This window comes from Coloeus monedula (assembly GCF_965178545.1).
Source record: "Coloeus monedula genome assembly, chromosome: 2".
NCBI lineage: Eukaryota > Metazoa > Chordata > Aves > Passeriformes > Corvidae > Coloeus > Coloeus monedula.
In genome coordinates, this window is record NC_138782.1 from 82,306,932 (window position 1) to 82,333,636 (window position 26,705).

The 26,705-nt window shown below is 35.0% G+C and overlaps 1 protein-coding gene and 1 long non-coding RNA gene across 7 annotated transcripts in view; one reads left to right on the forward strand and one right to left on the reverse strand.

Moving 5' to 3' along the window:
- The window catches only part of MAP3K7 (mitogen-activated protein kinase kinase kinase 7), a 44,937-nt gene that overhangs the window by 12,941 nt on the left and 5,291 nt on the right, over window positions 1-26,705 (forward strand). The window contains exons 4-15 of one of the 6 annotated variants that reach the window (XM_082300831.1): window positions 261-306; window positions 964-1,102; window positions 2,235-2,359; window positions 5,951-6,079; window positions 8,141-8,271; window positions 8,695-8,776; window positions 9,983-10,134; window positions 10,768-10,927; window positions 13,274-13,312; window positions 13,475-13,555; window positions 19,878-19,945; window positions 25,560-25,668. In XM_082300831.1, the coding sequence (XP_082156957.1) occupies window positions 261-306; window positions 964-1,102; window positions 2,235-2,359; window positions 5,951-6,079; window positions 8,141-8,271; window positions 8,695-8,776; window positions 9,983-10,134; window positions 10,768-10,927; window positions 13,274-13,312; window positions 13,475-13,555; window positions 19,878-19,945; window positions 25,560-25,668 (1,261 nt within the window). The remainder of the gene's footprint in view (window positions 1-260; window positions 307-963; window positions 1,103-2,234; window positions 2,360-5,950; window positions 6,080-8,140; window positions 8,272-8,694; window positions 8,777-9,982; window positions 10,135-10,767; window positions 10,928-13,273; window positions 13,313-13,474; window positions 13,556-19,877; window positions 19,946-25,559; window positions 25,669-26,705) is intronic. The other 5 variants (XM_082300832.1, XM_082300833.1, XM_082300834.1 and 2 more) reach the window with 5 other exon arrangements.
- Window positions 14,503-16,282, reverse strand: LOC309584700. The gene is made up of 2 exons (XR_014227265.1): window positions 16,019-16,282; window positions 14,503-15,057 (listed from the first exon to the last, which is right to left on the reverse strand). It is a non-coding gene; the product is annotated as an uncharacterized lncRNA (long non-coding RNA).

Consider the following 26,705-nt stretch of genomic DNA (forward strand, 5'->3'; position numbering starts at 1 on the left):
CTGCAGTTTGAAGACAGTATTTGCTTTTTAAGACTGAGGAAGAGGAGGGAGGTCATTCTTTTATTTTCTAACTTACAATGAGAACTAAATGAAAAACTCATTTTTCTTACATGTAAGTACATACATTTCAAACTGACTGATATATTTTCCATTAGCTTAGGTATGGAGTCATTGTAGTTGCTCTCAAGGAACTTCCCTTTTAGCTGTTTTCTGCCTCTGCATTGAAAATATACCTATTTTTTGTCCCCTTCTCCCCAAAGGTGTGTCTTGTTATGGAGTATGCTGAAGGAGGTTCTCTGTACAATGGTGAGTATCATTTCAACTTCCTGGAGTTAAAGTGCTAGTATTAGGGCAAACATGGTCTAAACTACAGGTTGTTTCATAAATACATCTCCATTCTTGGAACTATTCAGAAGCCACCTGAACACAGCCCAGGGCAACCAGCTGGAGGTGGCCTGCTTGACCTGCTTGGTAGACTTCCAGTGGTCTCTTCCAACAATTATGTGGTTCTTTGAAATTCTTAAAATAATTTTAAGGAGAAAGAAGTGTGCTTTTTAAAATCTCTTTTCAATCCATTGGTTTGTTCTTGATACCAGTTTCTTATATTTTATACAAGTAATTTAAGGTTTTCCAGTGGAACATCTGAACACATTCTTCCTTAATTTGTAAATGTCTTGAGCATTTGTTTAACACAGACTTTACCAGGGATAGTTGAGAACAAGCAACACTTTTCATATTGAAATTTAACACAAAAGATTATGGAAAGTATACTAAAAAAATGGGAAATATTTTGACATTTCTGTTATTTTAACAGTCTGTAGAAGGATATTTTTAGTTGCAGTAATGAGGTGTTGGTAATTACTTAGATTCCACAGAGCTTTTCTGACTGGTATTTTGTTAACTCCATTGTATCTGTTGTAATATGCAATAAAGTTCTTTTTAGTTTGTGCCTTTGTTTTGCAGTGCTGCATGGTGCTGAACCTCTGCCTCATTATACTGCTGCACATGCCATGAGTTGGTGTTTACAGTGTTCCCAAGGAGTGGCATATCTCCACAGTATGAAGCCAAAGGCTCTAATTCACAGAGACCTGAAACCACCAAAGTAGGTTTATGGTTCATTTTTCATATTTTCTTACAGTTGGACTTTAAGATCATTTATAATAATTTTATTGCATTTAAAAGAAATACCTTTAATTGGTACTAACTTTTGGCTATGCTACATTCCAAATGAAAGCTGTGCATTTGAAACTTCAGTTACAGAATGACAGTATATGATACAGAAAATTAACTGTATTCAGTTACTTTCTGTTAAACTGGAAGAATACCCTTCTCCTGCCCTGCATTATGGAAGAGGATTTTATTAGAAATAGGGCTTCTAATCAGAGACATTTAAAATCTTCCAGTTTTTGAACGGCTGTGGTGTTTAATAAGAGGACATTGCGGGGGGGTTGATTGGTTCTAATGTCATATTTAATCTGTTGCATTAGAGCTCTTTCGCCACGTGACTGTCCTCCTTTATCCCCTCCTTTTGCCTGTTCTGCCACCCCTGCCAGAAGCTCCCATCACTTTCCACCGAAACAAAATTTAATAGTTTTCTACCCAGTCAGTTTGTTATCCAACTCATTTTACAGCTTCAGATCTGGCTCCACAGATTAGATAGAAAGAGATATTTGAGGATCAGCAGAATCATCCCTTTTTGGTGGTAACCTGCAGTTATTACCAGGTAAAATTATAACATGAAGCCACAATTTAAATCTTTAGTTCTTTCTTGTATTCCCCAGTTTTGATTTAGAAAGTTGTTCACATGTAACTTCAAGTCCTTCCATTTAAATAAATAGATACATTGACTGACATTAGTGGGAGTCTTGATTGTTCTTCTTTTAGTAAAATTGTTACAGCACTTGTTCGTTTTCAGCCCCTGGCATCTGAAGGACTAATTTTCTCAATATACACTTAGTGGTTTACCATGGGTAAAGATATTTATTTAAAATCTAACATGTAGAAATATCAGTAAATTACAACACACATTGGATTACTTTAAAATATGTAATCTGTTCACATTAGACACAAATGACCGTACATATTTCCCAGATTATAAAATAAAGCACTGAGATGCAAAGCCTTAAGATATTCATCTATATTAGAATGATAGTTGTTGGGATAAAAAAAATCAGTGGTTTGTTATCAGACTATTTTATTCTACAATATTAATACCCTTTTTTTTTCTTTGACAGTTTGCTCTTAGTAGCTGGGGGGACAGTTCTAAAAATCTGTGACTTTGGTACAGCCTGTGATATTCAAACACACATGACCAACAACAAAGGAAGTGCTGCTTGGATGGCACCTGAAGTTTTTGAAGGTAATAAAAATTCAGTATCAATATTACATTTCCTTTTTAGGAATGCAACTGTGAGTTAACGTGATGTAAGAGTAAGAGCATCATGTAGTCTTTAAAATAAAGTTTACTAAAGTTTGAGGTAAAAACTGAAAGAGATTTGGCAGAAGTCTAACATTTTTTTTTTAAATCTGTACAAGAGTATATTGTCAAGTAATTGTGCAGAGGTTTGAAGAGCAGCACTGAACCAACTCTCTCATGTTAATATTAGACATTGAATTATGTGTACCTTTATTTGTCATTGCTGACATAAATGAGATTTATATAAGGAGTACCTTTAGACAGCTGCAGTTCCTTATTTTGTAAGTAAAATACAGCCAGAGGGCTCTTTCCCCACAATTTTGCTGTTTCTAAGATTCTTAAATCATTTCAAACTCTTGTGACATTTAAATACACTGTCATTACTTTCACTCCCTACTCTGATCAGCTTTTAACTTTAGAATTTCCCTGTTAGTGTCTCTAAATTGAACATAATTACCTTCTTTTTTGATCCCCCACTTTCTTGTAACTCCCATCTTCATCTGCTTTTTGTGTAATCTAAAGATTCGATGTACTTCCTCTTTCCTGCATACTGAGGAACTTGTTAATACCAGTTAATTTGGTTAAGTAGGAAAACAAGCTATTTCTTGGAGTGTAATTGGGAAAGACTGATGACACTTGATAATTAGATAGCTATAATTGCTGCATGATTATCAGAGAAATAATCCAGTAGATATTAAATGGCAGATTAAACACCTTTTAACCAGTCAGTACCTTAATTATCAATGCAATTTAGCAATGGTCTGGAAAAGTCATCCTACTGCTTTAGGAAGCAGGTGTCCTTGATTTGATATATTTGGTAAGTGCATATGTGCAGCAGTGGTTTCCCAGATTCTGGATCCAAGTGGCCTCTTTTCTTCTACTATCCTTGTTCCAGAGGCTGTCCATATACAGTTTTAGGATTCCTCCCAAACATCACCTTTGGAACTTTTGTTCTGAAGGTACCATTTTCTTCCACGTATTGCTTAGAGTACCCACCCAAGGGTTATTTGTTTCACTCTGATGCCTGAAATTTTTCCATTATGTCATTTTATATTTGGGCACTTCCTCTATTTTTTAGCCAGGACTGCTTCTTTCCTAACACTTGTTTGTTATTAAATTAAATTGTATAAATAGAAGATTTTTTTTCTTTTAGAAATAAGCAATTGAACAATCAGTGTTAAAGCTAGATTTTTTTGGTGCAAAATCTTAATCTAAAATGGATATAAATAAGTGTATTGTAGTAGGGATTTACAGTTCATATCCTAGTTCCTCTGGTGTATGAATCCAGCAAGGCAGAAAAAAGAAATCTTGTATTGCAGTTGTATTGTTGGATAGCAGCAAAAAGCCTTTAGTTTACAGTTGTTTTTACATACTTTTAACTGAAAGCATTTACTGATAAATAGACAAATCGTTACATAAACACAAGTATCAAGGAAAGGAAAGAATCTAGTATGATGCATCTTCTATGATGCAGCATATCAAGTTACTCTTGAAACAGTCATTAAACTACTAAAATAACCACTTCAAATGTGAAAATCGTTAAAAATTTCTTTGTTTATGTTATTGCATCAGGATTCAACAATGGAATAAAGGCTGCTATTAATTTGGTGCTGTTCTAATACTAAGGTTTCCAGATGAGAACAATAAAGGCATGAGAAGTATCTATCGCAGAAGATGGTGCTTAGTGGAGTAGTTGCCGTAATATTAAGATTTTCCCCCCGTTTTAAACACTAGGGCACCTAAAGCCTTGTACAGGTCAAGTAATCTAAATGAAAATAATATGATATAGATCAGGATGAAGTGAAAGAGAGCAATTCTAATATCAGAACTCCCATTCAAAGAAAGTATTTTAAAATTGCTGTGGGATAATTGGATATATTGAGGAATTATTGTCTGTGCAATCTTAGTCTCTCACATAAAGAAACAATGCAGAATACTCACTCACTTCTTTTGGAGTCTCGCTTTTCAGAATTAGTCCAAGACTTCTCAGCCACAAAATAGGATTTCACTGCTCAAACAGGTGAACAGCATTCCTTTAGTTTCATAGGCTGTGTGTTACAGAAGTGCTGCGACTGCATAGAGACTGTTTTGCTTCCCTTAGTGATCTGCCATTGCTTAACATGACTTTTCTTCCCCAGCACCTTTGAAAATAAGCCAACTGATAAAGCTGACTTTGTTTTTCTTCTTTGTGCCTTTTGAACTCATTAGCTACATTCAGCTACTTTGATACAGGTGAAAAGATTTTCAGAGATCCACATTCTTAGAGAGTTTTTTAAAGTCCAAATTAATGCCTTCACTTAAAGAGGGCTTGTGGTTCATGCTGCAGCCTGTTTCTTGTTTGTCTTGCAAACTGGCTGGACTGCAAGAACTGGCCAGAGAACAGGCTGTTTGCCCTGCAGCTTGTCAGTGGTATGGGGGCAGAGGAAGTTGGCTCACGGGTAGTGTAGCCTATTGCAACTGGTGCTATATGCTGGGTATTCACATGAAACTAGACTTCTTTAATTCCCCTGTTACTGAAATGATTTGTCTGAATAATGCCTTCTGATTAGGTATAAACAAAAAAATCTCTTGGCCACTATATGCCAATTTTAATCCTTGTTTGAAGATAGATGAACAAATCTCCTATAATTTATATTTGCACATTTATTCTCATGTCATTAGCCATTCACATTTCTTATAAGTGTTTGCATGAGTTAGGGTTACAAAGCATTCTTTCTTTGTAGCCTCTGAACATTTTTATTTATTATTCTATGTCGTCTACCTGTCTTCAGCACCTTAGGAGTCTTAGAAATACTGAACTTACAGTCAGAGAATTTTAGTTAAGTAATGACATTACAAAAAGAATAAGAATAATAAACCAGGAACAGGAGGAAGTAAGATGGTGAGGAATTGAGGACTCTCCTGATTTGTTCATATGGTAACTTAGTAATTCTTCTGAAGACCTGTAATTAATAAAGAGTAATGGATATGACAGATGTTATTGGCTAGCATATTGTGACTAAGGTTGGAAGAAGTGAATTGAAGAATATTTAGAGGAAAGAAACATAATCAATTAAACCCTGAATACAAGAAATTCTTTAAACCTAATGAATTGCAGTTTATATTATATAAGGAAACTGATGTGTTTTATCATTACAAGATGACTCCAAGGATTGATTCCCAGAGAGGGGCATTCTTAACAGTCATACTGTCAAGTGATTTCAGGCTTAAGTTAGCATGAATCAGCCAGCTTTAGAAAACTGGTTTTTCTCAGCAAAATAAATGTGGAGTGAAAGTAAGTATGTAAAGCTATGTATTTATTGGAGCAAGCTGCCCAGGGGAGTGGTGGAGGCACCATCCCTGGAAGCATTAAAGAAATGACTCAGCATGGCACTTAATGCTGTGGTTTAGTTGACATCGTGGTGTTCAGTGAAAATTTGGGTTCGATGATCTTGGAGCTCTTTTCCAACCTGATTCTATGATCTGCTCAAACTGTATTTCTTTTTAATGTATTACATAGAAAAGAGTCAAATTATATTGATGGCTTTCTTCCAGGTAGCAATTACAGTGAAAAATGTGACGTTTTCAGTTGGGGTATTATTCTCTGGGAGGTAATCACCCGTAGGAAACCTTTCGATGAGATTGGTGGTCCAGCTTTCCGAATAATGTGGGCAGTTCACAATGGTGAGTTGAAGATACTTTATTGCATTTGAAGTTGTGTATATGACTTACGAATTTGCTAAACACTCTTAACTGTACAGGTTTAAATTACTAGTGTTTCCATTTTATGCTTCATTAAATATGCATTTTTGTCACAAAGACTAAACAGTTAGACGCTACCACTTTTGTGTCAGTGTGGGGTTTGAGTTACTTGGCTGCTGCTACAGTGCTTGCTACGTTCAAGTGGTGTATGAGCAAAGAAGGATAAAGAGCAACGTCCTCATTACTACAGCACTCCATTTTAGACGTGATCTGAGAAAAACGTCTGACCTGGTTGAATGATGATTTTATTAGCTACATTGTCTTTTTTTTTTTTTTAATTGGACATCTACAAGAAATGTGTAACTTTAAGTAACTTAACCTGTGTTTAGAAATGTTAGAAGCTATGAAACCTCGTCTGGGACCATTAGGCTTTAAAAATGTTACTTTGTTTTTCATCTGTGGTGTTTTGGGGGTTGTTTTTTTTATTCTGCTGTTTGAATGGTTTTACCTTTATACCTAGGTACCTGCACTCATGGAACAGCACCCTACTGTGCTAGGTACTATACAAAACAGATCTTCAAGCACTTAGACTATGAACAGGGCGCAGTGGTTGTGTTCAAATGGACTGCTTTCTTTAAAGCAGTGGTGTAACGTTGGTCAGGGTAGTAGAGTAGACTGTAGTATCTTCATGCTAGAGTTGTAACTTTATACTGCTGTGTTTTTGGGTACCATGGCAAAACAGAGTTTTTGAGTACTAAAGTAATGATAGTGAAGTAGTTCCATGAATGTCTGCAAAGAGTTTCTGCCATTTGTGATGGACAACATCCGAGCAAGCGCAAACTTTCTGGAAGAAAAAATTAACAAACAAGCAATGAAGGCTGGCACTCTGCCTGAGTGTCATTGCTTCAGTAGTAAATTGTAGAAGCTTAAGGTGAGCACAGGCATATCCTATTCAAAGAAGAGAGTGGGGCAGACAATGATAGAATCAATGAATATTATAGTCATAGAAATGCACAAAGAGAGATGTTTGCAAATGGCATTTTTGAATGAAGAAAGAGATTCTCCAGTTTTTCAAGGACACTGGACATTGAGATTAGGAGTGATAAGTGCCTTGCATAAAAGCATTAACTGTAAAACTAAGTGTGTTAATCTAATAGTAAACCAAGAAGCCTCAGTAAGGTGTGGGAGTATACTTGAAAATTCCCTATCTGTACCTACTTTTGCTTTAAAATTTTACCTTTTTTATCTTTTTCCATTTTCTTTTTCCTTCTTTTTAAGAAGGAAGTGTTAGTGTACTTCATCTCACTTAAAACTATTGTGGCATTCTTAGTTCATGTAGTACTTGTTCTGTTTGTTATAGTCTTAAATACTTACTGTTTTCTCTGCAAACTGTCAGTGTGTCTCATATATCAAACACAACTGGTTGTCCATTAATTGTTCCCATTGAAATGGTAGTAAGAGGAGGAAGTTGAAGCAAAAAACAGCTGTATAGTTACACAATCGTTAAAGTAAAATGTTACTAAAAATGAGTACAGGCCATGAAAAAGGCACAAAAATTGGTAGTTCCAGTGCCTAATAATTTTTCAGGACATTCTTAGGAGCAAAATCGGCTTTCAAAAATACTTTGAGTCTTTTGGGTTTTTTCTTTTTTCTTTTTTTTTTTTTTTTTTGTGGATACAGCATTAGGAGCCAAAGACTGTTACTACTTGCTTCCTAGTTTGGCCTAGAACTTCACTCTTCAGAAAGAAGTAACATTTCTTTAGCCATTGTAATATGCTGTATTTGGTCAGTCAGTGAATGGATTCAAACCTGTACTGAAGGAAAAGTTGGGTTTTTTTTTTTTTCTACTGCTGCTATGTAGTGCAGAGGAGCTTCTTTTGTCAATTTTTGTTTGTTAGAGAGAAAATTAAGTACAGACCAGTTCCTTCAACAATTAACTCTGTGTTCTCCTTTCTTTATTTAGCAAAATACTGGAGAGAGATCAGAAACTCTCAGTTGTTTTATAGTCTGTTTAAAAAATTTAAGGGTGTTTTTCAATTACAGGTACTCGGCCACCACTGATCAAAAATTTACCTAAGCCAATTGAGAGTTTAATGACCCGTTGTTGGTCCAAGGATCCCTCACAACGACCATCCATGGAGGAAATTGTTAAAATAATGACACACTTGATGCGGGTATAAAAATTTATTTTAAGTATTTTAATCATTTCTTAAACTATTAAGATGGGAAATTTATTTACAAAAGGTGTGCCTTTCATCCCACTCCAAAGGTGGGCTTGCGTGTTTTCTTTTGCCTCTCTCCTTTTGACAAAAATTTTCAAACTATTGCAGTAGAGAAGGGAAATAATTTGTCTTTCATATATATAATTATATATACTCTCTTTGGAGGGGTATAATAACTCATAATGGATTTGAGAAAATAAATAATTATAGGTGTATTTAATGTATTACTAAAAATAATTGCATTCATTTATCTTATAAATAAATTATTATAAATGTAATATATAATTTACACTTATAAATTATGAGGTAGTATTTAAATAATTTAAAAACAATTTTTAGTTACTTTTTTATCAAATAATTATTGTTTTTTCACAGTACTTTCCAGGAGCTGATGAACCTCTGCAGTATCCTTGCCAGTATTCAGATGAAGGCCAAAGCAACTCTGCCACTAGCACAGGTACATTTGTATAAGTTAGAGAAAAAGAACAGCAATATGAAATGATGCAGATAGATTATAAAGCACATTCTTATATTGATTTTGAACTCAAAATGGAAAAGATTTCCAAAATCTTAAGCATCAGCAGACCCTGTTTATTTTGTTAATACCTCATACCACATCATATTTAGTGTTCTCAGATGGTTCTGCTGAAGTGTACCTGTAACGAAGAAAAAGCTTTTATTATAAGCTGTCTCCAAATGCCCAGCTTTAATGTCTCCATTTTTTCCTCATGAACGTTGCTAGTAATTGACACCCTTTCACTTACATGTAATGTTTAGGAGTTGTCTATTTAAAATTCCTCACTATTCTTGAAAGCTGCACCTGCTTTAAGTTGCAGTCTCCACAATTTAAACTTGCATTTGTTTTATGTTAAGATGCAGTAGATACAGTAATTTAAAATAAGTGCAAGAAAGATCACTAGAAAGGTGGATAGAACAAAATGTGGGCTAGACTTTCAGGTAGTCTCGCCCTCAGAGAAATCCTTTTAATAATAAAAAAAAAAGATCATTTAGTCACCTAATTGTTTAGACTACATTTTTTTCCACTTCAGTAGTTTTTAATCTTACATGTCTTCAGCTTCCTCTGCTTGGTTGGATTATTTTCTATCTCCAAAGAAATTGCTGGTTTTTTGGATAAAGCTTTACTGGCTACTTTGCAGCTTAGTGACCTTTATATTAACAAAATCTTTGCAGCTGTAACATTTCACTGATTACTAGTTTTCCTCTACCTCTCAGCGTATGATTTTAAGACATAATTTATCACTTCAGACTGTGAATATGTATTGGCTGATACTTTTCAGGTATTTGTGCTCTTCTGTGGTTAATGATGGTCTTTGTGGTTAATTGTGAATGACGTTGCTTCTTGTTGTGTTGTTAATATAACACCTACTCGTAACAATTTCAAAGAGAGATAAAGCTTGACTTCAGAATGTTATCACAGTATTTAGTTACATACTCTTTATTCACTCCTCTTGCTTCTTATACTAATTGATCTGTGTCAGTCATGAAACTTGTCTCTCATTAAAGGTTTTCAAAAGTGTTGCTTTAAAGGCAAGTTAGACTTCTGAGAGCTGTCCTGTGAAGAGATGCACTTCAGTATTTTTAGTGCACATTCAGTATTTTTAGTGCACATTCTCAAATGCTTTTCCTTGTTACTGGTTTCAAGGTTCATTCATGGACATCACTTCTACAAACACGAGTAACAAGAGTGATGCTAACATGGAACCAAGTGACTTCCAAGGAGCTTCTACCAATGACACTATTAAACGTTTAGAGTCAAAACTGGCACAGCAAATCAAAAATACAGCCAAGCAGCCGGTAAGCCAACATGTGCAATTTTGTACTATAGTAACAAAATGGACATGGGTAGACATAAGTGTTGTATCTGCTCTGAAACATGAGTGTCATCATTCAAAATAGTGCAAAATTTGATCCAGTTAGTAATAGGAGAAGAATATGAAAAGGGATGGAAAAACGTTGTATGATTCCAAAAAGGTAAGCTGGAAGCCTCTAATAAGATCTCCAGTGAAATGTTAAATTGTTTATTTTATCTAAAGGGATTTATTAGATTAGAAAAATATGTTTGAAAATTGCTGCCTTAATTTATAACCAAAATATTAGTATGACGTGAAAGGATTAAACATTTAGGTGAATTTTGAAAATACCTTGGTTTATTTCAAGTAGAATGCAAAAATAAAAAGATTGTCTTATGACCATATTGGCCTAATTCTACTGATTTTTTTATCTGTGTAAAGTTAGATTATTTTCAAAGCTGCAGATATTTCATTCATATATACCAGTAAAAGTTAAATTATTGCCATTTATTGTGCTATAAATTTTATATCTTGTCGCTTTTAAAATGCACATTATAGAGACATACTGGTGCATATTATGGACGGGCTTCTGCAGAATTTTCTTTTTACAAAATGTGACTGTTTGGATCACTGACAGGGTGATCCTGGCCGTCTGAGTTTGCCCCCATCTCGTGGGAGCAGTGTTGAGAGCTTGTCAGATGTTCGTGCCCGACCACCGTCAGCCCTTGTTTCCGGAGAAGCCAAAAGGATGAGTGCTGACATGTCTGAAATAGAAGCAAGAATAGCTTCCATCACAGGTAAAATTTAATGATATTTGGGGAGTAGACCAAGGAATTGGAAAGAAATAGGGAGGAAAATGTATAGTTTTACAGGAAGTTAAAAACAGTAGCCATATGAAAATACTTAAGTTATTCATGTAGTCTTGATTGTCCTTTATTAATTGTGGGGGAGAAATGCCTTTATGTTTATGGTTGTACACTCAGCAAGACTGAGTATTTTAATTGAGTATTTTAAAGCTTTTAGAGATTTTGTTGAATTAGATTTTTACCTTTCTAAAAAATGCATTATGAGATTTCTAAATATCAGTCCTATTCCAAATGCACAACTTTCTCCTTTTTATCTGAAATAGTGTTATTCCATCTCTGCTAGCATAATTATTTATATAACATTTTCTTCGGGGTTGTCTATAATATTTTTGTAAAGAAAAGGTAGGTTTAAAGTTCAGCATGTTCCCAAATAAGTTTGAAAATCCGCTTTGACTTTCATAACAAGAAACGTAATTAGATTTTATTCACCAGGTTAAGAGAGCATTGTCCATTGTTAAAAGAGAAGCTAGAGGTGTTTTGCCAGGTTTCCTTCAGATATAAACTCTCATTTCTAAACTTTAAATCATTGAGAGAATTAGAGTTTATCTGTAAGTATAAATACCTGATTTTATGGTGAAAGCAATCTTGATTCATCCCAAAATAGTGAATTAATAAAAATGTGTACACTTGGCAAACACTTCCTTGTCTCTTTTCTTCATCAAAGATACTGTTTTTTAATCTACGTAAACTTCAGATTTTGAGTTTCATATGTGAAAGTTTTTTGTGTTATGGTATATAATCACAGATTTAAATAATCAAACAAAACTACTTTGGTTAGTTCAGGGTTATTTAGCTGTTTGAGTATCTGTCTACCAATCTGAAAATTAGGGTAGTCAAGTAGCTGCAATTAATAACGAATTACACATCAAAATTCTGGCTTTCTTGTGCACCATAGCTATTTCATTTTTGTTCTTCATTGTGTTATGATTACTCCAGGATCTTGTTTTACTAAATACTGAGGTACTGAAATAATATTTATCTTGCCCTAAATTCTTTTTACTTTCATGTTTTTATTTTAAAGCCTTATTCCAAAATCTGTCTTTTGTATTGTCAGTCTTTGACTGGATGATTGTGTAGCACATCTCACCCTGAATATCTCTAAAGGTTTCTTAACACAGAAGGCAGCTGTGTACTTACCTGGTAATAACACTATGCTGGTTTTATTTTAAAATTTGTCAGGACTCACTTTGGTCATTGACATTCGTAATGTAATTTTTTGACATTAGGAGAGATAACCTGGCCCTCCTTTGTACAAGTTTTTAATTTTCCTAGTTTGTCTTCTTTAAGTACATTTCTTTGAAATAATAATTACTATTCAGAATAATCAAAGGGGGTTTTGGTTTGGTTTTTTTTTTGTTGTTATGACTGTTGGGTTTCTTTTTCTTGAAATAAAAGTACATACTTAGCATACTATTTTCAGTTTGGGGTTCTTTGGTTATTTTTTAAAGAAATCACTTCATGCAATAGTGGACTATGAGAAATGAGGTCAAGCACATCTGACCGTAACTTTTTCAAAAAGAGATGAAACAGCACTATATTGGTTTTGGTTTCCTTTTTTAATCTTGTTAACTGTGTGACAGAAATAATATGCTGTGAACCTGAAAAAAAATCGCATGGCTGGGTGAGAATTGGGCTGTTGTTAAATCAGGTTGAAAATTATTTATTCTTGTTCCATCTTCGTCTAGATTAAATATAAGAGTAAATCATGTAATGCACATCACCATTACTTACTGAGATGAGTATGCTACAATGTTCTACCTTTGGGAGACGTATTCAGATTTATCTCTAAATAGGACCTATTTATCTTAAACTACAGAAGTAGTAAAATAAGATTTTATTTCAAAGTGTATAATGTTTCTTGAACATGATTCAAAAATGAAAAAGCTGGTAGTGATATCCAGTTTTCAAAACAAAAAATCTTCACTAGTAAGACGAAAGAGTAAAGGGCAGGAATGATTGTCAAATGTAATAAAAGGAAGCATTTTTTCAGAAATAGATGAGATTTGCTTTGAAAGGAGGTGATTTAAAGAACCAGAAGTACATAACTATTAGACATTTTATAAAATAGTTTGTACACAGCACTAAAGAGAAAATCTTAGTTAAGTTCAGGCAGTCAAGATTTTTTTCTGAATGTACAGGTGAACTGAAATAATTTAATTTTTTCTCTGTTTGGATAATTACATTTGGTTTTCCCTTCTGTGTTGCCATGCTGCTTTCTGTGTTTGACTTTTGTGTTGCTAACTATAACTAATTACACCGTGTTGTAATGATGCCTAGTTCTGCATTTTTTGCTTTTTAACAGTTGCTTTACTATGTGTAAGCATGAGTGGAAGGCAATGCAGTTTATTCTGCATGACACATTTTTGCATGAACTCTAGTTTAACCAAGTATATGAACAATGCAGTATTAGGAATTTAATAATTTTGCTCTTGCCATTTTAGTGTTTTGCATGTGTATTGTATATGTGTATTTTTTCAGCCTATTCCAAGCCTAAACGAGGCCATCGTAAAACTGCTTCATTTGGCAACATTCTGGATGTCCCTGAGATCATCATACCAGGTATCGCAGACCAGGTGAACGGGTCAGTTGGTTAAGATGCCGGAATAATGATCAGACTGCTAAAATACTTCTTGCTCCAGTTGCTTTAGGGCAGGCCCAGAAATTATCCCACTAAATTTTTCATAATGCTTCTGTAAAGAGGAGCATCATATTTTATTACACACTTACTTTTATCAGTAAATGATTCAGTCTTCTAATTCAAATTTCCTTCTTCTGCTAAAGGACCTTTTCCTTTATGATCTTGATGTTCAGAATCTACTTATAGAGCAGAACTATATATGCAGTCTTGTATTGCAGTACCTCATTTGGTGAAGATGGACCTACGTTGAAAAGTTCCTGTCTAGATAATTGTTTTGCCCTGATCTTTGTTGTGTTTGGGCTCCCATTTTTAATCAGATAATAGTAGAACAAAAAACTAAGATAAATTTCGTACAGAATTTCAAATCCACATGATATTTGTGATTAAAACATTAATGCTTAGTCTGTGTAATTCTTATATTTGACTACATTTTTCCAGAGCTAAAATGTGTGTGCATGAGGTATTGCTGTTGTGTTTAAGTTAATGCAAACTAAAATTACTAGGAGAGGCTTCTGATAGGAAAAAAATTAATATGATCAGGCACCATGGATGATAATATCATTTGGGACTTTAATGAATAATTCTCATATATCCCCAGTCTATTTATAGTTAGTAGCATGTCATTTTTCTTTCTTTCATTTCATACTTCTCAAAGCCTAAAAATAATCATTCCTGTACTGTGATAGGTGTACCATTAACAGTAAGCAAGTCACTTCAAAATTATATGTCAGGGGCAGGAAGTGCAAGTGATAATACCTAGAAATTAGCTAAAAACTGTGGCACTCCTGTTCTAAATTGTGTCATCTGAGGAAGTTTCCTTGTAAATCTTGATATTGTTTGGTATTATAAAGTTGAATGCAAAAGATAATTTTGTACAAAACTTTCAAATAACTTTATTGAGGTTACATTAAAAATACCAAATATGAAAAAGTAGATTCCAAAGATCAAGAGCACCCATGAAAAGAAAACATCTTTGGCATTGAGGCTAACAGATGGGCAAAAAAGTTTACTAGAGTAGCTTTCCACTGTAACTTTCAAGCAGTCCTGGCCTGCAGTGACATAAATGAAATCCTGAAAAAGCAAGGAAAGTGAAAGTGAAGACATCTGTCCAGGTTCAGTGTTAACTCGTGATGAGAGCCTAGTAAATAAGCTCTGGAAGCTAATGAGTGCCTCTTGTCTGTGTACATTGTCTGCCCATAACAACACTGAGGCTTCCAAGAAACCTTGAAACTTTTAGGCAATAATGAAGAAGTCAGTGAAATAAAATACCATGTTGTTTTCACAAAATAGATTGTACCAGTCTATTGGTTTCTTAGTTAGGCAGAGGCAGTCATTAAACATTCTTCACCTGGTCTATTTTAATTGAACTTGACAGGATGGGAATTCCAAGATAATTTGGAATACATATGAAAGGAATAGAAACCTGTAGGAATGAAAAAAGGTGTAGGGTTGGAGCAAGCATATTAATGAATTTTCTCAAAATTTACTCCTAAGGTATTTAAGTCAAGTGAGTGATAATAAAATTCCCTGTTAAAGCTTTATCAGAAACAACTGTTCATTAAGAAGAGGATTAGAGTATCACATAGGGAGAATTTTGCTGTGACTGAATAGAAATAGGGTAAAATCCAGGGTCACGTGCTAACAACAATTTCTATTAATAAGATGACATGGGACCATAGCACATGCATGCAGATGAATCTCAGGTAGTATGAGCCACGAATCTAATGTAGTTGGGAAAAGCTGTGAAATCTTAAGGTTCATTTCCAGGAAAGATAAAGAAGCACTGACATTATTACTGCCCTTGTTGAGTTTGAATCAGGAATTCAACATACTGTTCTGGTCAGCCATATAAAAGAAACATACATGCACTGAAATAATATGAAGAAGAGTTACTAGGATAAGAGCGGTATAGAGAGTATAAAAACAAATCTGAAACCATGGCTTTTTTTAGCCCACAAAATGAAAGCTGAGAATGAATAATTATTTTCTATAGATGAATCTGCAGCTAAAAACTAGGAAGAGAGAACTACTTAAGCTAAAAGACAGTATTGGCACTACAGAAAAAAATAGGTAAATTGTCTGCAAATGAATCCGGGCTTTGTATTTGAAGTTTTCTGGTTGGCAGAACGGCTTTCCAGTAATAATCCCAAAGCCAGAAAAAAATGAGATTAATCATTACATGCCAGAATGTGATCATCTGCCCAGTAAATTAATTATACTCATCTGTGTATTTCTCACTTCTTTCCTCTCTCAGCACAAGGCTCTCAGTTTGGGCGTCTAAACACACTTTCCACTGTCTAGACCCCTAAACTTCCAAGACCCCCAAACTGTCACCACCATCTCGATCCCACCCAGTTATGTTCCATACTACTTCTGCCACAGACCTGGCTCCTCTGAACTTCCCTGGTCACATCCCTCGATGGGGCGAGCAGCTCGTCCCTGTCCTTGGAGCCGCACAAATGCCGGTCTGTGCTGCTGCCTGGAGTTGTGCTGAGCACATGGTAGAGCAGCTGCTGCCCGAAGAGGGGAGGCACCAGGCAGGCATGTTACCGTGAGTCAGCTGCTTTGGGCAGGGCTATTTTGGAAGTATGAGTACTACATCTGCTATCATTGGGGGTTTTCGTAATGTGTTGCCTCAACTGCATTTCGTCCATGAACTGATTATGCTACCAAGGTCGTAAAACACATGTTTTTATCAATTAAAGGTAAAATATTGGCAGGCGGGGAAGTTTTTAGAATATATTTGCTCTTCTTTCTAAATAAGTACAGTAAAGGTGAATAGAACTATTTGTTCATTTAAGATGTTATTTTGTGTTACTAGCTTACAAAAATTAGAAACAGAAAAATGGATCAAATAATTCCTCCTTTGTGTAACAATTTAGCAAATGAGTTTGCAGTTGTGGTATCCTGCAACCAGATAGCCTAGTGACTAGGCTAATTCTTTTTTTTTTTAATTTACAGTATGTATAATACAGGTTATAAGCACCTGTATAGCAAATGAGTTTGCAGTCGTGGTATCCTGCAACCAGATAGCCTAGTGACTAGGCTAATTCTTTTTTTTTTTTAATTTACAGTATGTATAATACAGGTTATAAGCACCAACTTTATTTTTATATGCATATATATATTTTAAAAATCCTAGTAAGTACAAAAGGTTTAAGTATCTTTATGTTTAAAGAAACAAAAAAAAATATGAATTCTAGGTTTTTGTACTTTTTTGATAGAAACCATTCAAGCAGCATCTAGCAAATATACCTACAAGTACAGCCTTCTCTTCACTGGCAATGTTAGACATCTCGTGCATTTAGCATGTGTGCATTTGGCTTTGTAATTTTGTCATCTGAAACTGTGCCACAGCGTTACGATTTTTATAGCATTGACACTGCATAAATGATTACTCAAGATACACACATTTTGTAGAGGGTCTTTAGAAGGTGGATAGGAATTATGGATGCTGTAGGTCTGTAGTTTTTCTATGTACTTTTAAAATCAGTATATGCCAGAAATCCCACCCTTGTCTTCCCAGATCACTTCATTCTTCTGGAATTCAGATCAATGTTTTAACTTCTTCAAAATGTCTTGTACCATTGTTACAGTCACTGATCACCCTGCACTGTGATAGAGCCTTGACCATTGTAGGTGTGTAAAGCAAAGAGAGGACTGTGAGTAAATAAGAAAGTGTAAAAGGAGACGCAAGTATCTGCTAAAGGGCAGGGAGAAGAGGTCATAGCTGGTCTGGATATTTGGCGGCCGGGTGGGGGTGGTGATCAAAAGCTTTAATAAGTTGTAGAATTTATTTTTGCCTGCAGTATGTGGGGCAGGACATGATGGAAGTTTCCTGTTCCTTTAGAATTTAATTTTAGAAAATAAACAACACTATGTGAAATAGGTTTTTCTGAGGCCATGAAGTATTTTTGTGACATTCGCTTTTTAATCTTAAAATCCTGTAAACCACCAAAAGCTTGACACTGTGCATCAAGTTACTGTGGATTAACTTCTGTCCATATACAAATCTCTTAGTTTTTATAATGAGAAAAAATGATTTTTAAATGGACATAGAGGTAAGAACAAGATCAAAACTGGGAGAGGAAAGCATAAAGAAGTAGCTGTGATCTTTTCAAATAACTGTTTTCTGTTGTGTTGTATAGTATATTTTTCAATTGAAATTTGTCTTGAATCTGGAGCAATAAGTATTTGTTGATTTATAGTCTGTTTCTGCCTTGTCGAAGCTATTTGCCAGATGTCTGCAGTAGTTACACTAATTAAAATGGCATTGCCTAGTAGAGCTTGCTCTTCCCTCATGCTACTAACTTGAAGATATTTCATTTAAAGGTGTCCATTTTTTATAACACAGTAGTTTTGGCCCCTCTTTCCTTCCCCCCCCCCCACCCCTTCACTTCCCGCAAGGCATTTTCTTTTCTTTCTTGCACCCCACCCTGATTATTTTAACATTTTGGCAGCCATGTTCTAATATTTCAGCAACACATGTGCTGGGTTCTTTAAATTCACAAATGTTGCTAATCTGAAATGAGAATTTCAGATATTTTTGCAAGCCTATTTCAGCTGAGCTAATTTTATAATAATGTTGTTGAATGAAATGTGCACATAATTTTGTATCAGTCGTGGGTGGATCACACATATCTTGAATATTGAGATGAGCTGTGGCAGCCAGATGAAGTATCCACAGCGCAGAATTCTATTAAATGTATAATCTTGCTTGTTAAATGATTATGTAGTGAAAAAGTTCACTGCAAATGAACAAGTTCAGACATTTTGACATAGATTTGTCATTCACAAGATCCCTAGTATCAAAGAATTTAACACAACTTAGCCATTGTTGCTTTGGTAAGTATATACTTTCCCTGAATTTCAGAAGCAAAAGATCAGGACCACAGAACAGTTGCAATCCAAATCCATTTGTAGTCAGAGTGAAAAGTATATTCCTGTTCTAGAATCCTGCTTGATTTTCTTATATGCTTGTTTCTTATAGTACTTTCTATAAATTTTAAAATGTCATGACAAACTGATAAAGTGACACTAAAAATTTTGTATTGCTGTTTTGTGTTAGTGTGTTCCTAAGTGTAATAGTACGTATATTTAAAAACTTAAAGGCTTATTAAATATATCAATCAATATTAAATACTCTCACATTTTTGTAGTAACTGTTGCAATTCAAAACACGTGTTGGGATAGGCTTGGAGTCGTGGGAATGATGCTGAATGAGAAGTATCTAAAAGGTCAGCAATGTGATGCCTTTTGCAGGGCTTTGAGTGAGCTGTGTTGGTTGCCGAGTGCAGGGCCGCTGGGCGAGGGGCTGCCACGGCTGCAGTACGTGTTTCAGATGCTCCCCTCCAGTAGCAGAGTTACGTAATGCAGAGCTAAGAGCAAGAATTTTGAGCATTGTCAGCTGTTACTCAGGACATTTTGGTGTTTCCTTTTGGACAGCTGACCTGCTCTCAAGAGATAATATAAACAATCACTGTAATAAAAATCAAAGTAGCTGGGGAGATTCTGTTGCATAATCTCCTTTTATATTTAAGGAGATTTTGTTTCCTGAAAATGCCTTTGATTGCGTGTCAGTGCTAAAATTTAAACTGTTTTATGTAGCTGTCACTGGTGGATAATTGCGAACAGGTGGAAGGAGAAGAGGAAAAGATTACAGCATTGTGCTTCATAGGTTGATGGTGAGATGTGATTTAGCTGAACGGTCCCCTTTTCACACTTCTCAGAGCATGAGAATAGGACATAGTTTTATTCCTCTGAAGGAGACAGGAGACCAGAAGGAAGCGCTTTCACTTTAGTTTTCTTGAGGGGAGCAGCATACAGGCAGAAGTCCTTGCTGTGTTCCTTAAGCAAGCCAAAGAGCAACAGGTTAAAGCTGGCAGCCTGTTATCTTCGCGGTTTAGCTTTTAGAAATCCCCATAACGTAACGCACTTGAAATAGATGTCGTCATCAGCTCCTGCCCCAAGTACTAAGCCTGACCAAATACATGTGACAGAAGATGGTGGAGTAGAGTGCAGCAGCTATTCATGTGGTAGGAGTGGTTATTGTATTAGGGTATACTTTTTGTTGACAGGCCAGCATGTTTTGAGTTAAAATTCTGCAGCTGTCTCTCTCTCCCCCTCTCTGACTTTGTCTCTGTGGATTTGTACAAATTCCAAGCTCCTCTGCAACAGTCGCACCCTTCTTATTTAGTTCTGAGTATATTTCACTGGTTTGTTTTTGTTTTGTTTTTTTCCCAGCAGGAAACGGACAGCAGAGGCGCAGATCCATTCAAGATCTTAGTGTTGCTGGAACAGAGTCCAGTCAGGTAATGTCCTTCTCATCTCTTCTTTGCCTTTCAGCAAAGTCAGCACCAAATCTGTACTTGGGAATCGATCTGGAACTCTTCACCTTTGATGCTTTCACAGGAATGATGTGGAAGCTTGGCAGACTGTAGTGTTGTTTGTATTGCACTGAAATGAGATGCTGTGAGGGTAACTATGAATGAGCTCTAGATGGAGAAGCATTTTCTGTATAGCTTATGCCGTATTTATCGGTTTTATGTACACATGTTTTTTGTGTACCGCCTAATTCGGCTGAGAGCCCATGTTACACAGGAAAGCCTTTTTGTTTCTCTGTATGTAGAAAACAGTTGTAATTACTACTTACTGTCTAAAACAGTTATATATAGACTCACTTTCTGCGTGAAAATAAAAAGCATGTGCATCAGTATCATAAATGTTATTTAATAGCAATCTCTGAATCCTGAATAGTAAATTACAGAAATATCTTTCTATTTCTTGTGAAAGGTTTACAGCAGAGTATTGTCACAAAGTTATGTTTAAAAAAAGCACTATTTCAAAAAGATATTTTATAATAACATAGCTATTTGTCTGGTATTGTAAATGCCATGGTAACAGAAACAGTGGTATGCTACATAATATGCTCCTAGTTTCATTTCAATTTTAAATGAGAAAAGTATAGCTAATGCTTCATTCAGATGTGTTTATTTTCTGGTTTTGATTGCTTCAATAGTTCACAGAGGCTATTTGGTACTTAGTGTGAATTAGCAATTTTGAGATCCCTAGTATTATTTGAATGTGGGATACTGGTGCTTAGCATATTCATCAGGTTAATCAGGTTTCCATATTAAACAACCTACTACAATAATCTCAAATAGGTGGTAATTCTTGGGGAGTGTAATTACCAGGGAGATAACCTTTGATTTTTCTTCAATTCTGTGGAGTGTGATAGCCACAGAAACCTCATCAATCCTGTAGGTATTAGTAAATTTACTATGTACGTCTATCAGAAAATAACAAGTCTGAAATACATTTTATTATCTTCAGAGAAGACAGGTTTGTTAGAAAGAAATTAATCTGCAAAATTTAGGGAACAATGTAGCCTATTCAGTTAATTGTAGAATTAAAATTATTCAAGACTTGGGGGAAAAAATTGTGACAATACATCAGTTATACCAAATTGTGCTGATTGATGTATGAATATATTTAATTACAGCTTTTGTATTTGAAAGTTTTCATTCTGTTCATTTTAATGAATGGTTAATATTTCAGATTTTCATCAATTGCTTCATATCTTAGTAACTGTTATAATAATCTTTCTTAGAAAGCTGTTTGACTACTTGTATGGATGTTCTAGCTAAATTGTTCTTGTGAACAGAAGGATACAGAAATTTTGTTTTATGTTTACCTCACCAATTTCTCATGTGGGTCTATAGAAGAACCAGAGTCACATTTTACTTTCTTGGTTTTGATAGTGTACATATTGGAAATGTAAGTGGAAGAATTACAATTGTCTGTTGCTCTCCTGCAGTGTCTTTGGAAACATTATGGTAAAATCTGGAAAACATAGTATTTTAACAGGCATGAAAACTGCAGTTTCAAAGACATTTTTGCACTATCCATATAAACAAGTAATGAATTTTTATCCCCTTTTTGATGGGAGGATAGATAGAGAAGTCCACTGAAACTAATGCTAACTTTTGATGTACACATGCTTGTATATTAAAAAAAATAAAACTGGAAAACCATGAGGAATCAAAGCACAATGAAATTATGGCTAAAGACTTAAGATTCATCCGTATGGTTTTCTATAGCTCTAGACCTCAGTGCCTTGATTTTTTATTAGAAGTTTTGAACTGCTATCTCTCTAAGCAATCTACAAGCTAAAGCAGAAAAAACATCAGACTGGCATATCTCTGGTCAGTTTATCCAGTCTCCCCATATGCACTATACCATTTATAGGGTATCCTTTCTAATGTGAAAATCCCCTTCCCCCTCCCTCCCTTCATTGCAAACATCCTTCTTCCCTGCATTCCATTCTCCCTTACACCCACTCTGCAGCACAGCCTTCTTCACCAAGCAGCCGTGGCCCTGCGTGCCTCTGCTCCCTCACCCAGGCTGGGAAAGGCCCTATCCCACTCAAGCTGAAGGATTGCCACGGTGTCTCTTTTCTAGCTTTTAACTATTTGACACAGTAAAGCTGATCAGAAATATTTTTATTGGACATATTTTTCCTGAAAATTGCTGCTGTGTCAATAGAAAATGATTCTAACTTCTGGGTTTTCATTAGAAAGGTTTTTCCAATTCAGAATGGAATTTTTCTTAAGGTGAAGGAAAACACTAATATTGGATATAAATATTCAAATATATGTATATATAAGATTAATTAATATACAATAAAAATATATACTCTATATATATATATATATATATATATATATATATATATAAACATACAATAAATATTTAATAATACATATACCAAAGTTTGTGTGCTTACCTGAAAGGGTAGACCAAGACTCTTGTCTTCCTGTGTGCCTGTTTGTCTATTTTAATTTAATTGTGTGTTTTATGATTGTATGTCTATTTTATTTCTGTGTGCTCTTAGAAGAATTTTTTGTGTGGCTTGAATGGCTGATGATTACTATGTTTATGTTGTTGAGACACTTACTGCTCTTACTGTTGTTTTCAACAGTAGACACTAATAGTGCTTTACTGAAGGTTTTACTACTCAGCATCAACAGTTTAGATAGGGAAATTTGCTAGGTGAAAGGTTTTCCATCTTTGGATCAGCTGTTGGAGTGATTTTGTGCTCAGAACATGTGTTTAGGTCTGAATTTTCACAGATTATAGTGCTGGGGGACCTTAGACTGGTCCTTACTCCAAGTGACATGAGCAGCCCTGATGCAACTGTTTCTTCTAAAGTCAAATGCTACATTTTCCTTTGTTTCTGTCTCTATACTGTGATTCTCTATTAATATCTTCTCTTTTTTTTGCACTGAATTCTTTCTTGTGCCTATTCCCTGTACATGCACTTTAAGACATTTTAGTACGTCCTCTGTCTAGCACTGTTGCTCTTGCTTTAACACCTCTGTAACACAGAAACAGATGTGCAGACTCTGAACTGCAACTAGTACTGGTTTTGGGGACTTAAAGGAACACAGCAAATTGCTATTTATGCTGCATGCAGTCTTTACAAAATTTAATGTTTTATACAGATACTGAGAAACATATCCGGCATAATGACTCAAGATCTGCAGGTTGTGATCAGATACCCAGTGCAGTATCTTTCTCCTTCCCTGTGTATCTTTTATTGGTTTGGTTGTTTTGGTACATCATCTTTCACAGTACTATCATAAATACCAAAACTACCTGCTACCTCTTTTAAACATTTTTTTTGTTCTGTTTTGGTATTGTTGGTATTTTGGGGGAGAGGGGATGTCGTAACTGTTGCTGGGCCTTCGTAACTCTTAAAGTTTACTTTGAAGTGAAAAAAATTAATATATTAAAGAAAACTTCGTACTGACATGAACAGTTGAGAAGCAAGGTCAGAATGTACATGCCCACATGCATGCAAGCTAAGTGGGATAATTTGGGGATCTGATATTATACAGATGAATCATTCTGTCCATGAGATTGTGAAATTTGTCGCAGATGTACATTCGGGTTTTTTTCTCCCCTTTCACAGCAAGATAAAATTCACAGATGAGATGAGGAAACAGGACTAGTAACGATGATTTCTTTAAATTGTGTTGCCTATGTTAATTAAACTTCGAGGGGGTTATTCCTCAGAGTGTGCCAGCTTTTCAAGACTGCAAGTCTTTGAGAAATGAAAGCTAAGAATGCCTTGTGGGTTTGACCACCTGGCAAAGATGATTTGAGAGTAACCTGCTAGCGAGTCTGGAGGAAGCAAGGATGAAGGGGTAGCAGAAACTGATTGCTAAAGTACAGACACTGGTTTACCTGTCAGAGGGGCTGCCGTCCAGGAGACCTAAAGTATCTCACTCAACATATGCTCAAACACTGTAATCTCACCTGTGTTCAGTCTGGGGAACTTCTCTTCAGCTTTGTAGTGCTTTTTAGATATGCTTCAGATGTGATTCCTTCATTTCTAGATCTACTGAATTTCATGTAAATAGTGATATCAAGGAAATACTTTTTGGTTGATGGACCAAAACAATCTGGTAAAGCACTGAGTAGTTACTGTAACCAGAGTATTTCTCGGGTGCCCTTCACTGTCCACTATAGATACTCAACAACTCTCTTTTTGCTTAAAGGACTTAAAAGCTGTTACAAGTGCTTTCTCAATTTTCTAATCTTTTACGTCAGCAGGGTGTGTTTATCATTCATATCTGAGGACATTAACAGTAAGCTCGACAACTTAAACCTTACTTAATGACAACAAAGACTCCAACACAAAAGATTTTTCAAGTCTGTCATCTCAATAATATCCATCAGATTATTTCTACAGTTTAATGTCCTGTTTCTGGCTGTTAACATAAAACACAAAATGCTTAATAAACATTGCAGAAGAAAGACTATGCATTTGAAATAATGGATCATTCAGTGTGTAGAATCTTGTTATTCTTTGGATCATTACTTGGCTGAAATCCTGAATTTTAAAACTTAATTTAAAGTCAGATATTTGGAAGCAGTCGTAAAGAAATATAGTTTCTAGTTAACATATATTTGAGTGCTTCTTTTGAAAAATTGAGTCATTTAATGAATCATTTCATGATAAATACATCACCTTGAAAATAGTTGTATTTTAATAGCATCTTTTCTTTTTACTTCATTTTTTTCTGAGAAACTTGGCTGGGGCTTATAGTCTTAAATCCTTTACTGTGTTAATTTAATGTCACTGAGGGGATAGGTGAAATAGAAACATATGTATTGCAAATAACATTTCTGAAAAAGCAGCTTAGTTGAATAATGAAATGTGTACTATGTTTTTGTGCTTTGGTAAACAAAAGGATTGGAGGAGTCAAACAGTACATGAAAAAACATCCTTCAGAATTTCAGTTTAGTTCTTAATTTGCTTCATGAGGGAGAATGTACTCATTTTCTGATTGATGTGCTTCAATTGATTGATCCTTTTTGATTAAGCTCTTTTTTCATGTTTTCTGACGATTAATCACATAACCTCTGAGTTAACAAAAGAACCAGAAGAAAACTGTAGATTAATACACAGTAGTCTAGTGCAGCTACTAAGCTGTATTCCTTTAATTGAATGTAGTTCCATTCACTGATTAAACATTGGAAACAAACTTTATTTCTTCCTTATGTTGTGGAGCTGCTAGATTTCACTGAATGATGGTGTGAAAATTACTTGGCATATTGTCATGATTTTCTATAAAGATCTTGAACACGTTGTTCAGCATTGCTTTTTATTATGCTGAATAGCAAAATTGTATCCATTTCTTTTACACAGTAAAGGAGAAAAAATGGGGATGAAATTATCCCTGCAATGCATGTAAAGTTGACCAAACCGTTAGGAGAGCATTCAGGGTAAAAGCTTGGGGAGGCAGAGCATTTTGGAGGATTATAGGTTCAGATTTCTTCAGCTTTTTTTTTCTTTGTAATGAACTTCTCAAAAAATCTTCTGTTAACTTGTCATTTCATTTTATTTTGTCATTCCAGGAGAGTAGAAACAGCAGTAGATCATCTAGTCCTAGTGTGAGAATGATCACTACCTCGGGACCAACCTCTGAAAAGCCAACACGTAATCCATGGACACCGGATGATGCAGGTAATCCTTTGTCCATTACTTAATATTTTTGCCAGTAAAAAAATTAAAGTATTTATTTGGTTGTGGTGTGGGGTATGTGCTCAGATATAAATAAAGTAAGCAATGAAGGTCATGATTCTTTCAAGTTCTGCTTAAATCCAGTCATTACATTAGTGCCTTGTTCTTCACATACACTTTAAGAATGCCTTTTTATAGACTGTTAAGTTGCGTGAACTTGTAAGCATTTTGCTTTTAAGAAAGTACTGTACACTACAGTGGTAGTAATATTTAATGAAGATCTTGTTAGCACCGGTTTTTTACTCTAGTGTGATTTTGGGGAATTAGGGGAACAGACATCTTGGAACGTTTTAGTCTTGTCCATTTGTATTTTGAATGCACATTTAAAGATTTCATTGCCCAGACATCTGGAATTAAATGTTATGCAGGTGAGTATCAGCTGGAGCAGGTTACTTCTATCTTTCATCTCTGTTGTGATTTTGCTTATGCAGAATGTAAATGAGCACACAAAATTACTGGTTTTAAATGAACTAACGTGTCTGCAGAAACCTTGTAAATACTTCTACTGTAGCATCACTGTTCTTTTGTTATGAAATAGGATTAAGAATAAAGATAACTGAATAGTTCAATTTGATTTTAAATGTCAATGCATTCTGTTATGGAAAGAACCAGTACTGGACTGCAGGAAAACAATGGATCCCCACAAATTCCTTTTTAGAATATAAATAAAAATTACATTTTTGTTATGGAAATGTACGTGTTGAATCTTAAACTTAGTCTCAGATTCTGTAATCTTTTTCTTGTGATCCTTTTCATCTGGATGATCAGACATTTTCTGTAACCAACTGCAAAGTGGAAACTCGTGTGGTGACTGACTCTTGCATGACCATATATAAATATATACATAAATATGTATGTATATTTGCACACTTGTATTTTACCAAATGTAAGGTAATTATGTAAGATGAACTTTTTTTTCCCCGTGTTTGTGGGAGGACAACACGCTCCTGTGTTTCACTTCTCTATTTTCTTCCTTCTGT